At 43.0% G+C, this 13,829-nt stretch overlaps 1 protein-coding gene across 3 annotated transcripts in view; it reads left to right on the forward strand.

Moving 5' to 3' along the window:
- The window catches only part of LOC126850854 (LIM domain only protein 3-like), a 53,039-nt gene extending 40,039 nt beyond the window's left edge, over positions 1-13,000 (forward strand). For all 3 annotated transcript variants that reach the window (XM_050594256.1, XM_050594255.1, XM_050594257.1), the window contains 4 exons: positions 3,468-3,579; positions 3,864-4,127; positions 9,909-10,149; positions 10,418-13,000. In XM_050594256.1, coding sequence (XP_050450213.1) covers positions 3,491-3,579; positions 3,864-4,127; positions 9,909-10,149; positions 10,418-10,573 — 750 coding nt within the window. In that variant the 5' untranslated portion in view covers positions 3,468-3,490 and the 3' untranslated portion in view covers positions 10,574-13,000. The remainder of the gene's footprint in view (positions 1-3,467; positions 3,580-3,863; positions 4,128-9,908; positions 10,150-10,417) is intronic.
- The last annotated feature ends 829 nt before the right edge of the window (positions 13,001-13,829 follow it).

Here is a 13,829-nt window from a genome sequence, read left to right on the forward strand (position 1 = left end):
AATAAAAAGTCGTATCCGTTGCTGATTCGACGATCGAATATCGCCCTGTATGTTTGGAAGCTGACCGTTCGCCGGCGCGTCGCTTCATACTCCGGTAAAACCATAACGCTCGAAATCAGTTTGCCATTTTACGATTATGTTATCTCGCTCTATGAGAACAACAGCGTAGCGACCGACGCGACGCGATGTGAGACTTGTGAGAGTGATTCCATCAAAAACAAACCATCTTCTCCGAAACTTTTTCGTCGACAAATAAAATCGATGGCCATTAAATTTTAATAATATTTAATAATATTCTTAAATGTGAAACAGCGAATATCAATAATGTTACACGTAATAATGTATAAATATTTGAAAAGTTTTTTTTGTAACGTTATTAATACTATCAGTGTTTCTTATCTCATGACTGAACACGTCCAAAATTTCCTACTCGGTGCAGCGTATGTTTATTACGAAACCGTTACGTTTCGAGGGATATCTAAAAATTCTTGATAAGATTCAGAGATATCACCACGATAAAATGTCTAATTTCCATAAAAGTGACAGTAGTAAAAAACGTCATATATTGCGTAGAGCAAAATTCGTCCTTTGTAATTTTGTTTTATAAGCGTATCCTAATAAAATATTAGCATCCGCAAAAAGAATATAATCCACCTTTCTGTTTTCTTATATAAGACTTTTGCACGAGTTTTTAAATGCATTTCATTTTGTAGCGATTTCGATCCAAAAAAACTTTCTCAGTTGCAAGTTATTGTTACTTTCGAAAAGTGAGAAAAAAGAATTAATTTTTATTTATTAGACGTAACATTTTACTGAATCTTCTTTTATATAAATTGTTTGCTTTTGATCAGATAAACTTACAATTGCGATAAACGAATAATTTCCATCAGAGTACAATGTGCGAATTTTCGCAGCATCGTAACAGGCTCGAAATTTTTCACCGACGCCAATGATTAATTTTTCCCGACTATTTTTGTTTGATATTTTGTTATCCATGCATTAAAGTTTTAATTTGCTCGCGAGTATCGGCAATTTCGATATCCACTATTTGCCAATGAAAAGGGTAAAGTAACATCCATTTTTTTTTTTTCATCGTATCTCTGCACAACCATCGCGATCAAATATAATACGTGCATAACTATGATGTTTGCAAAACGCGCGTAACGAAAGCGCGAGTTTTTCCCCGCGAGTCGTAAATTCATTCATCGGACGAACTATTTCATCGATCAGATTCATCTCGATCTGTTATTGATCGCACGAGATTAGCATTACCGAGTTTTCTCTTGACAAGAGAGCTTAAAAATCGTCATCGTTAGCCGTCTTTCCAGGGCGCGTCGCTGTGTGCGTATATTTCTTTTTTTCATTTTATCGCGATATGAATCGGACTCTATAAGGGAGAATCATTAAAAAAACTAGAACCAAGCAAAAACGGAGCGTACGAGTCGTTTGACGAATCACGAGGCGGCTCTAGCATATAGCGACGTGGGTGGGTGGCTCGCCGCGGGAGGGAACAAGGGGGAGGAAGGGGGAGGAATGATGTTTTTTTCCTCGGCGGCGCCTCTTTAATTTGCCCTCCAATTAACGAACGGGGTCCTATTTGAAAAATACCTGCCATGAGGGCTGGCAATTATACTTCTTTTTTTTTTGCGTCACGAGCGCGTTATTAGCGCTATCCGTCCAGCATCCCTTCCTCCCTCCCGCCTGCATCTCCCTTTCTCTTTCTTTCTCATCTCTCGTTCGCTCTTTTCTTCCGTCCAACATCTCTCGCACCCCCTCACACCCACCTCTCTCATCCATTTTGTCTTAGTGTGCGAGCGCGCGTGAGCGAACGTATCCGCGCGATTGTATGCGTTTTACATGTATTGCGGAGCACGCGGGTGAAGTGATGCGACGATAGGAAGGGGAGGAGAAGGCTGGAGCGAGATAACGAGATAGGGAGATAGAGAAGGAGAGGTGAAATGGAGAGAAAAGGGGATTGGTAGCGGGTAGTAGCGAGAGAGAAAATTGGAACCGGGAATGAAAGCGCAGGGGATGGCGGAGGAGAGGACTCGGTGTGCGGTACGGTGGCTGCGAGTCGCGCGAGGAGTCAGGGAGGAAAGGAGTGGCGTTTATAACTCGTGCCCGGGTCTCCCGGCTTTGAGAAGGCCAATTAGCAGCATAAAGCTGCAGCTCGGCCCCGAGGCCGAGGATGTTTGTATGTAATAATGGATTGTTACTCAAAGTATCCGGCTAATTAATTAAGCCCCCGCCCGCTCGTCGTCGTTCCGAACGGCGCGATAGCGGTGGCGGCCCACTTCTCTCACCCTCCCCCTGCCACCTTACCCCTGTCCGCGATGTTTACCTGGCAAGTGTTACGCGAATCGCCTCGTAAGAACGTAACTGCATTCTCGCCATCACACATTTTCGTTCATAACTCTCGCGCAAATCCAACGATTTAAGTCAGATGCAATTTTTAACACGTTCTTTAATGAACCGCTGTAGTATATCCGATAATCCGCAATCTCTCTTTTTTTTTTTTTTTTTTTTCTTAAAATAAGAATAAATCGGAAAAATTTTCATTTTTTGCTATAGGAGAAAGAAAGAGTGAAAAAGAAAGATCTCCGAAAATTAGGAATTTATCATTGCAATCAATTTTATAAATAACAAATTTATGTTTGAAAATTAAAGTAAAAGAAATTTCATGTGAGTTTATAAGGACAAAAACACAAACTCAATTGCTAAGATTTCCAAAAATGGCACAATACATAAAGTTTAAAGAAATAGTTCGCATTTTATAGAAAATTTTTATTCTCAATTAGGAATGAAATTTAACGAAGAGTTAAAGATAATTGGCGCTATAGAAAAATGTAATAGAAAAGTGTATTTCGGTAAGAATTTTGTTCGACATATAAATATTGAAAGACGTTGCTTCGAATGTCATTAGACGAGAAAAAAAATAAAGAAAAAAAAAAGGATATTTTACGACGCAACCTTTTCTCTCGCGAGAGATTCCGGCGGTTCTCGTGACGCAGCGCGCCGCTGCTCATTGGAGTCTGGGACGCGCGAGGACGAGCACAAGGGACGGTTCCAATTAGCTGCGCTAATTATTGCGTGCTGTCAGCCACTTACGAGACGCCGGAGACGCTTATAACTGCGGGATACGGCGTGTACGGCATGCCAGCCGTCCGCGAAGTTGCCTCTTATAAACACACGCGGATGTATACGATACGGTCTGAATGTGTACGGGTGAGGTCCTCATTAACTCGGGAAATCAAATTTCGGGCTACAAAATAATGCCACGTCATAATTTTCCCGTCGCGCAAGTACAACTTTAGATTGCGGAAGATTTTATTTTTAAATGTGTCAAGCACAATTTTAAACATTTATTTAATGATTATATTTTTAATTCTATGCAATAAAATTAAAAAGATATGTGTAATCGTGTTTTTTTTTTTTATCGCTATTTTGATTCATTTTTAATGTTTCAGACGGCGCCGTAGCCAAGATCACGATGACTATGGACGTGAGCAAATCCGAGACGAATAAAAATGGTTCGACGCAGCAGGAGTGCGCCGGTTGCGGGAAAACAATTACGGAGAGGTAAATGTCGGCACTTTATATAATCTGCATTCTTAAAGAAAGTATTCTCGTCCGTTTTTATTTTATTTATAACTCTGTTACGGTATCAATATTTTGTTTTAAATTCGAATGGAGGTAGTCGATGTAAATATCGATTCCTGTACATAGCTTTTTTTTTATCATTAAAGTGATTAGCCACGTTTTATCGGAAAATATATATTAGATATATCGAGATAAAAGAGGAATTTCCAAGGCTTAACGGCCGGTAAGAACGAAAGCTGCAGCGAATATTGTCGGTTCTTCAGGTACCTCCTCAAGGCTCTGGACCTCTACTGGCACGAGGACTGCCTCAAGTGCGGATGCTGCGACTGTAGGTTAGGAGAAGTCGGCTCTACCCTATACACCAAAGCTAATCTTATCCTCTGTAAGAGGGACTACCTCAGGCTCTTCGGGAACACAGGATGCTGCGCGGCATGTAATAAGCAAATACCGGCATTTGAAATGGTTATGAGGGCCAGGACGAACGTCTATCATCTCGACTGTTTCGCCTGTCAACAATGCACTCATCGGTGAGTGCGCACGATCGAATTGTCTCTATTATTAGATCTATTTTTTTTTTTTTTTTTCCTTTTAACCAGATATCTATTTTCACGCTTTTTTTTTATATTTAAAACGCGTGAACCCATCATTGTTTTATTCTAGAAATCGTAAACAAAGATGCAACGAAAAAAAGAATATATATTTATTATTTTGTAAATTATAATGAGATTATGGAAAATCTGGGAGTTATGTTATATCAAATATAGGCAGAGTTTCAAAGCGTAAACAAAGAATTGATTCTTCAGTTATTAAGAATTGACGACGATTTATTAATTATTAAAAATTACTACGCGCGGACACAAAAAATGAAATAGCTGATAGAAAATTCGAATCAGTAAATTTACTCTCGCGTCTATGCCCTTTCTTCTATGCTCTCTCTTTCTCTCTCTCTCTCTGTGCTTTATTTTCCGCCGTTCACGGCTTTCACGGAGATGCATCTTTCCCGCGTGGACACAAGGAGAGGGTAAGAAACGGTCATGGACTTAGCAGTCCGTGAGACAGAGGCCATTGGAGAGGTGAAAGAAGAGAGGTTGCTTTACAGGTCAGCTGGGAAATCACCCTGCGCTTTCCGCACCATGACCTCTTCTTTCACTCGCGCTGCCATTCTCCGGTCCGACTTCATCGTGAAATCCCGCGGCGTTCTCGCGCATCCCACGACCTCGGTTCTCAATCCGCCGAAAGATGCGATATGCCATCTGCTTCTTCTCATTGATTTATTCCTTGTCCATCTTTATATATTATTGCGATCTCTTTGGTTCTAAAGCGAGATTTGACATTCTCATCTTTGCTGAACTGATTAATGTTCTCGCGTTTCATTGAGATTATTTTCGGATACGTCATCGATATATTGACTCTTTTCCAAATTATCGCAGATTGTTATATGCGTTATGTAAAATACGAAACCATGTAGTAAATAAGATCTATGTCTACTAAAGCCACTCGTTATCATCCATTATTCTTTTTCTCGATCGTTTTAATTATCCGCGGGCCGCGGGACGACGTGTAGTAGTAAACAATATATGTGACAACGACAGAGTGGCATCGGCTTCTGTCGCGATTCAATAGCGGAAAACGTACAAACGAGAGCACAAAACCGCTGTAGCGATACAATGCTGGCTTACGAGCAAAGTGACTCGACGTTTCGGGGATAACAACGTTCAGAAGATAGAGTCGGTGATGTAGCCGCTCTATCGGCGGAGGGTAGCGAGAGAGAACGGAGAAATGGATATGATGGGGAACCGAAGAAGGATGTAGTTTCAAGCCAATAGCAATGTGGCTCGTCCAGGCGTGCGGCAAACGTTGCGCAACATCTCAAACAATGTGAACAAAAGAGCATCAATTTTACGTTTTTATCGTCCGGTATTGTCTATCTTCGACAATGCGCCTCGCTCGCGCGACTCGCGGTGACAGCGGGGCAGGATGGGTGGCACGGAGGAGGATGGTGGAGGAGGAGGTGAAGGACGTTGTGTCGTGCGTCAGGATCAAAATCGAATCCGAACAGGAGGGTTAATGTCATTCGGTTCATTTTGGAAAGAATCGCGAATGAGAGTCGTCGCGAGGCTACAAACGAATCGCGAAGAAGCAAATTGAGATGGCTGCACTCGGTTCGGTCGTTATATTTGTTGTAACAATTGCGTTGCGTGTCGTGGATGATGCACGGGCGCAATTAAAGCGCGCGCTCGCGATAAAATATGTCTGATGCGGAATATTCGGTGCGCGAATATCCCTCTCCCGCCCACCCTGCCGCCTGCGATCGTGCCGCTAAAAAGCAGGTAGGTAAATTTGAAGAGGGCAATTACTCGCAGCGCTGCGCGTCCTGTAACGAGGCGACTTAGAGTTTGCAATTAAACAGCAACAATTACACGGGGTAACTTTAGACTGTAATAACACAGAATAAAGGGTTGTGCCAGTGGCGGCGACTAGGCTCCCTCCCGGTTAGAGGATGATTTACCGATGCAATTAGCTCTTTCTCTTTCTCCCTCACTCGTTCGTCTGCCTTTCTCCCTTTTTCTCTTTCTCTCGCCCTCGATGCACACAAATATATACGAACATATATATCACTCGTGTATGCGCCCTAGCGGCAAGCGCGTATCTACTCTCCCCACGATTTCTTTGCTTCCGTCGAATCCGGTTAAACATAATGACTACTCGATTAAACTTTCGCCCCTACGACTTGGATTTGATATCCCATAGGATCGAAGCTCTCGGCGAAATTACAAGCGACGTGAAATTTTTCATTTATTGTCAGATGAGACTGCTTCGAAATATTATTATTAGCATTATTTTAATTGCACAATATATAATATCACACATTAAATGCGTGTTTTTTTTTTAATATGTACGATAATATGGCATGCTTATTCGTTTCGAAAACATCACGGTCGCTCGAATATATGTATATCTTCAAATAGCACTCTTGGCTCGCAATTTTCGCGGGTACAGGTCGCAGTGGAGGGGGGCGAGGTGCGTCAAATAAAGAATTTATCTGAGAAACTGGCGTACCATGTCCCGGGCACCGAAACGCGCAACGATGGCAGGGTCCGCTGAAACTTTGATGCGTCGAAGCTCATGTAGAGAGATGGTATTACTCTTTGAAGGATACGGCCGCGTCGGCGAAGCGGCCCGTAAAGTGCCTCTCTAACGGGGTCACGCATTGCCACCACGATCGTATCATTTATTGAATCGCAGTGGCTCCTTTCCGTCTTTGCACCTCGTCTCGTCGCATCGCGGACGTTGCGTCCTCGCTCTCGCTTCCGTTTCCTCGTGTCGGCACCGTATCCCCCCTCTCTTTCCTCCGCGTTTCTCGATTTCTCCCTGTCGCACATTGTCCTGTAGCCGGGGCTACCCTCGTTAAAGATTCAACCGAGTTTTCTGAGCGCTATCCAGATTGAAATTTTCCATGCAGACCCAAGAGTCATCCTCTTTGCGCGACTTTTATCCGCTCCTTCTTCTCTCCTTCGAACTATCTTCCACGCAAATCGTTTCACCAATTTCAATCAGTTGTTTCTCACAATCAATTATAAATGCGGAATCGATTTAAGACCATGGAAATCGAGGCGATTGCAGTCAAGAACGAGATTATGAAGAGAAATGTCACTCAATATTTATGCAAAATAGAAATCTAGTATTCTGATTTTACGAAACATTACAGATTTGAAAGATAGACACAGGTTTTCCGTTTCGCTGACAAGTACACGTCTATCTGCCGATCGGTGATACTTCTCTCGCATTTAAACGACGAAGAAATTGCAGTGCATCGCGGACTCCCGGGTGCCATGAAACGTGTGAGAAGGGCCGTAAACAACGTCGTGATGTATCCCAGCGACGCGTGCTGGTATGCGTACGACGCAGCGCGGCGGAGGAAGAGAGGGTGGAGGGGCGGCTCTGGCAGGCACGTAATAAAAAGAAAATTGAATGGAAACACTTACGGAATTGCGCCAATTACGTAGGTGTGCAGGGCGTGCAGGATGCGCTCGCGCTGTATAATAAAGCGTTTGTAGGCGGAGGCGAATTTGTTCTCATTGCGATGAGCGCAGAACAAGAGATAAATCAAATTTTAAGCGTTTATGAGTTGGCTCGCGTGAGCGTTACACGATGAGCTTTAATACGATGGGAATTAAAACTTTGTGAAAAGAGAGCCTTTGCCCGGCGCGATTTTAATATTTCGATCGTGACATTGTGGATAAAAATACTTTCGACGAAAAATGAAAGTCTAACTATTTCTGTAACATCAATCATTTTTGCTATTATATTAATTATATAATTTATCCACTTCACTATTACAAGTAAATCTCTACAATTTTCTGATGATTTTTATACAATTTGTAATACATTTTCTGTTTTATTGCAACTAAATAAATGACTATAATTATTAAATAATCTCACAGAGAGAGGGGACATAACGACACACTTGTGAGAGACATCGTAATTAATGTCATGTCAGCGTTACTTGCTTCAATAATATCGATATGTAACCAAGGCTATCCGTTCAATTAGATCCAGTACGCTCGACCCGAATAGAATATCCGTCCGCAGTGCATGACGTTGCTTGATGTCGCGCTGGTTTTCAAGCCGGCCGCGACGTTACAACTCGCCCGTATAAAAATGCCCGGAGGGGAAAATTACGGAGACACAGCATGCGCGCCGATATCATTCCACGGCAGACATTTGCGTCGATTTTCGCGGGAAAGGATCGGGCTTTGCGCGGCATTATTCGTGCGCGCATAATGGAAGGCCCGGAATGACTGCGCTCGTGCAACGCGATAATTCTATTGCCCGCGCAATTACGACGGTATATCTGCCCCTAGCCAGGCGGCCGAAAAAGATATTCCAAAGCGTTACAAGGATTATTTTCGTTTAAGCCGTCCAACATTGGAGTCCACCCGCCGGATATTTTAATTTTTTTTTTTCGCGCCTCCCTCCCCACTCGTCTTCTCCCATCCGCGCTTTGCTTCGCGAATCGCCCTGAGGGTTAATGGGAAATGACTAATGGTGAAATATAAATACGCTTTCGTCGATTTAATCGCGCTTATATGGTAAAAGATCGTAAGAATATCAATTAACGATAACGACGAATATTATTTTAATTAATTCGTTTAATTTGCCACCGCTGTAAAATCTTCTCCGACGCTTTTTATTTCTGACATATTGCGATTTGATATGTGAAACGCGCGTGAGTTTATGTGATTATTCTTTGTTGCGAACGAGAATCTCGACTAATTAAAACCGTCTATTACAATTTAATGAAACAAATAACTTTTTTAATATCTTATCAAATAGTGTGATGTACTTATCGTTCAACTGTATGCAAAGTGATTTAAGTTAAGGGTAAATCTAGATTTAAAATTCAATAGGGCTACCAACATTATATATATATATATATATATATATATATATATATATATATATATATATATAGAGAGAGAGAGAGAGAGAGAGAGAGAGAGAGAGAGAAGGGTGCAAGCGAAAAGAGGAGAGGATAGGTATCCGATTGGAGTGTGGCGTCATTTAGCAGACGACGCGTATAATGGGGGAAACGAGCGAAACCCCGGTATAAGCCGCGCGTTTGCTGCCAGCAACGGGCACGCGCAGCAACGCGATAATTCTATTTGCCGTGCGATTATGAGAGTATCTACCCCGAGCCAGACCCAAAGCGGCGGCGGCGGCGCCGCAGCCGCCGTGCTCTCGTATTTCGTTCTCGTATTTCCTAGCCAGGATCAAAGCGGATACGTGGCCGTTCTCGTGGACAGAGGCTCCGATAATAATTATTTGTTCGATGCGTTACGATATGCTCGTTATCCAGTGATTCCTTTTCCGATCCCCTCTCTCCTCTTGCCGCCCCCCCCCCACTCCCCCTTCCACCTTTCGTCGAGCCTCCGCTTTCTTTTCTTTCACCCGGCATTAAGATCGATCGGATTTGAAATGACGAGATCAAACAGGATAGATCGTATTCTAATTGTTAATCGCGTTCTTTCTGACTCTTTTCCATTCTTTTAGGAGCGACGAATCAGATAAACTTCGCGGTTCGACGAACGATGAATAACTGATATATGCAATCTTTTTATTAATTCCAAAGGAAAAGTTTCTTTTCACATCTAAAAATTGTATAAGATAAATTTTTCGTATAATTACTTTTAATTGTTTGTTTTATAATCATTGTCACAGGACAAAGCTTGATAACGTGTGAAATGTGTATCGGCGCGGATTTCGATGGCCGACAACATAGCGTGTTTCTCTTTTTTTGCTTGCAGGTTTTGCGTGGGCGATCGGTTTTACTTGTGCGAGAACAAGATTCTCTGCGAGTACGATTACGAGGAGAGGCTAGCGTTCGCTAATATGGCGATACAATCACCCGCCTCATTAGCATACATCAAAAGGCAACTCCCTCCTACACCGACGCCCCCGGGTCAGAACATGCATCCGGGACACAATCCGCTCCAGGCTCATCAAGGTCTGGGACAGTCGGTAGCTCAGCACAATCATGTGTCCAACGTAAGTTAACAAACTGTGCGAACGAATCTAATCGATAAAGCAAGCTCAAAAACAAGTCTACAAACCTAAGTAAAAAAAAATCGATAAATTATTAAAAAATATCTAAATATCTCACTTTCCATTCAATTATTAATTGCAATCATATAATTATGATACTGCTTCCTTATAATTTTTAATTTACTTTCTCGATGTTGACAAATTGAGACTCGCGAAGATGTCGCGACGCGAAAGCGACGTCTCACGCTTTGCGGATCTTTTATGACTTCAGGGTCAAATGTCAGGCGGCACGCCAACGGTGAACGGGACGGCTATAGGGGTCGGCGGACCGAGGGCGCCGGGTGACATGAACAACAACGGTCTGTCTGGACCCGCCCTCGGACCGGTAAAGCCACCCCCGATGTCTATGCAGGCGCCGACCAGCTGAAACGAGGCTTCACCACCTCTGAAGAAGCTCAGGTGTCTCAGCGGTTATTAAAGCCGACGCGAGAGTAGTTTCTTTCCTCGCTCGTGGAACATAATCGAAGATTCCAGACAGCGAAAGATGCGGAGGAAGCGTCGTTGAGAATATTAGGATGAAAATGGTTTGGAGGGACTGAAAGAATGACACGTAATAGAATTGGGTGTAGACAGGGGGGAACCAAGACGAGAGAAAAAGTCGTGGCAGGGTCGCGCGAAAGATCGGACGAGCTCGAAGTGAAAATCCGAGGTTTCGTGGACAAAGTGACTGGAGGGGATTGGAGATTGGAATCACTGTGATCGTGAAAAATGAACAAATTTAATGGAAGATATATAATTACAGTAGAATACGCGCGCGCGCGAGATACGAGCTGGAGCTCGATATACTGTATTTACTGAGAGAAGCACATACACAGGTACATGTATACACTGAATACACGAATACACGGACAACGCAAGCGTTCAAATGACGTCGTAAAATTCTCTAGATATCTTTCAGGCATCCCTTGGACTTTTGTGTCGTTTGTTGATGCATATACGCGTCTTGTAAAATACGATACGATACGACACCCGACACACGTAAAAATAAATTAGATGATTCGTGTAAGATATATTTCTAGCGAAAAGAGAGAATGGGAGAGAATGTGTGATTCTGCGCGAATACGAAAATTTACGTGTGCGTGAACGGCGGAGTCGTCTGTAAATATATCTGTGTCGTATCCGACTCCGCGTGAGAGTGTGTAAGAAAAGATGAAACAATTACCGTATACGCAGGTCCACCGAAATAATTCTTATCCCGCTCGTGATATCGCCGTCGTCCATCCATAAGGACGTAGAGCGCCGATTCAAAGGAGAGAACTTTTAGCGAAAAGGACGCGAGGGGTTCTGTAACACGTGCCATAATCCTGCGATCTCCTATTTTATGATCGAAAGTGCGCAATCATGAAAGGGAGAAAAGAAGTAAGATAATAATCATTTTATATTTCGGAAAATTGGAGAAAAAGATCGGGGGTAATGCAAACATTGAATATATCGTATCGAAATTTATATTAAGTTTTCATCATCGCGTAGTATTGATCCGATTAAATTATTTTTTTGTGAGACTTTCTAGTCTCGTGAAATTTCTCTTATGTCGCAAGTCAGATCAGTTTGCGACAGCTGATACCAAAGATTAATTAAAAACGTTAGGTTAAGAACCCCTCGGAGAGCGAACGCCGCGGAAAGATTCAGTTTTAGACAGCCCGACGCGCGTCACGGCGAATTATTTTCCGTAAGCTTCGTCCGGCAAGTTTTCGCGGAAGTGTAACGAACTTTCAGAGATCTCGGCTCATGGAAAAGAGGAAACAATTTTTTTTAGATATTTTATTAATCATACAATTAATATTATTTTTTATGTCCACGATTTTAAAGGTTTATTAGCGATAATGAAATAGATTCAAAGTAATTTATGACATTTCGCGAGACTGGGCCGAGAGTCGCGAATTCACGCCGGATCAGAGCGAGGGGCTTAGTCTCATTTAGCTTTAATGCTTTAATGCCAAAAATACAAACGGCGTTTATCTATACCAAACGCTGAACGGCATACATTCGTAATCGTATGGGAGCAGAAAGGAGATCGACGGAAACGCTCTTGCCACATTGGTTGCCACGATATTATTAACCGCGAACTCGTAACGCTATTAACTGTGAGCAATTTCCCGCGACGCCGGAAATACCGATCCGTCTCATTCCCGCGTATATCCGGGCTTTCTCTCGTTTCCGGCCGGTTGCATCAATATCGCGCGTTGGCGAAAATAACTATGACACTACTCACTTTTCTCGTCTGGCGTTGCGCACACACATACACACTCCCATACACAATAACATTTCTTTTTTATCTTATAGATATTACTATGGCTCAATCATCTATATGTTGCGAATCATTATTTCATTCTAGAGACAGGATTAATAATTATCTAATTAAAATGGTCGGCGCTGATTCAAACGAAGTCTATATCGGTAATCACTCCGATGATGCGACATATACGAAAGTTGAGAGAAAGTGCGCGTAACGGGAAATTAATTTATATTGGACACTTGTAAAATTTATCGAGCAGAGCAACGGATCGAGCGCCCGACGACTATGTCGTATTGCGTTAGTACAAAGATCCCACGACATGGCGAAGGGAGGGAGATCAAATACGATGGAGGCGAGCAGTGCGAGCGAAATGAACATTATCTCTCACATAGGACAGAGAGAACAGAGAACGGACTCTTTCCCATTTTTTATTCATCTGTATATAATATCACTCTTACCTAGGATTCTATTAATATATTAACGACCCTCCCTCTCTCTTTACGGAAGGGGAGGGACTCCCATTACTACCGAGAAAATATAACATTCTTATAAATACAACCTGGTGTATTCCAAGAGTGTTTTTCATTTCCAGCCAAGAGGATCCGCGTCGCTCGACTTTAAGAATACGAATATCCCACGGCAGATCCTACGCTACGTTCTACGTTCAAGACGTCTCTCCTATCTTCACCTTGATCATCACTCTCCGTGTTTCAATTCCTTCGCTCCTCTCTCTCTCATCCGAACATTCATCCGCGGTCCATCTTTCTACTATGCCAAGAAGCCGAAGTCGAGGTAAGTCGAAAGTTCGCCGATCAGATCGAGGGTGCCATTCAATGCGTGCTACGGGGATGAAAAGAACAGGAGGTAGAGAGAGAGAGAGAGAGAGAGACGGGTGGGAGGGGGGAGACGAGAGGAAAGAGGAGGATGACGGCTCGTGTGGCGTCGAGCTAATACGAGGAGGGTTGAAACGCGATTTCCCTAATGCCCGCCAGCCTGCGGAGCCGAATGCTATTATGCGCGGTGAAGACTTTATAATGGGACGTGGAACTCTTTAAAACTCGCGGATACGCGCCTCCGAAATCGCCGCGCGGCTCCGTTACGGCGCGCTCGCGAGACCCATAACTGGAAACTTATGCCGCCGCGATTGCCTTACGTAGGTCGTTTCGCTCGATGGATTGTTTCATTTTTAGCTATGCGCTGAGCAGAGCTTCGTAAATTGATCGCTATTACTTTTATACTCCGAATGAAAAAACTATCGCTCAATCTAATAAAATGCATTGCGATTAACTGTTCGCTCAAGGCTTATTTGATAAATTTCGCTGGTTGCGCGATTAAAGAGAGAAGCACAGTGTAATTACATCGAGCACGTAACATTATTGATTCTTTC

The sequence above is a fragment of the Cataglyphis hispanica genome, chromosome 7 (assembly GCF_021464435.1).
Source record: "Cataglyphis hispanica isolate Lineage 1 chromosome 7, ULB_Chis1_1.0, whole genome shotgun sequence".
Taxonomy (NCBI): domain Eukaryota; kingdom Metazoa; phylum Arthropoda; class Insecta; order Hymenoptera; family Formicidae; genus Cataglyphis; species Cataglyphis hispanica.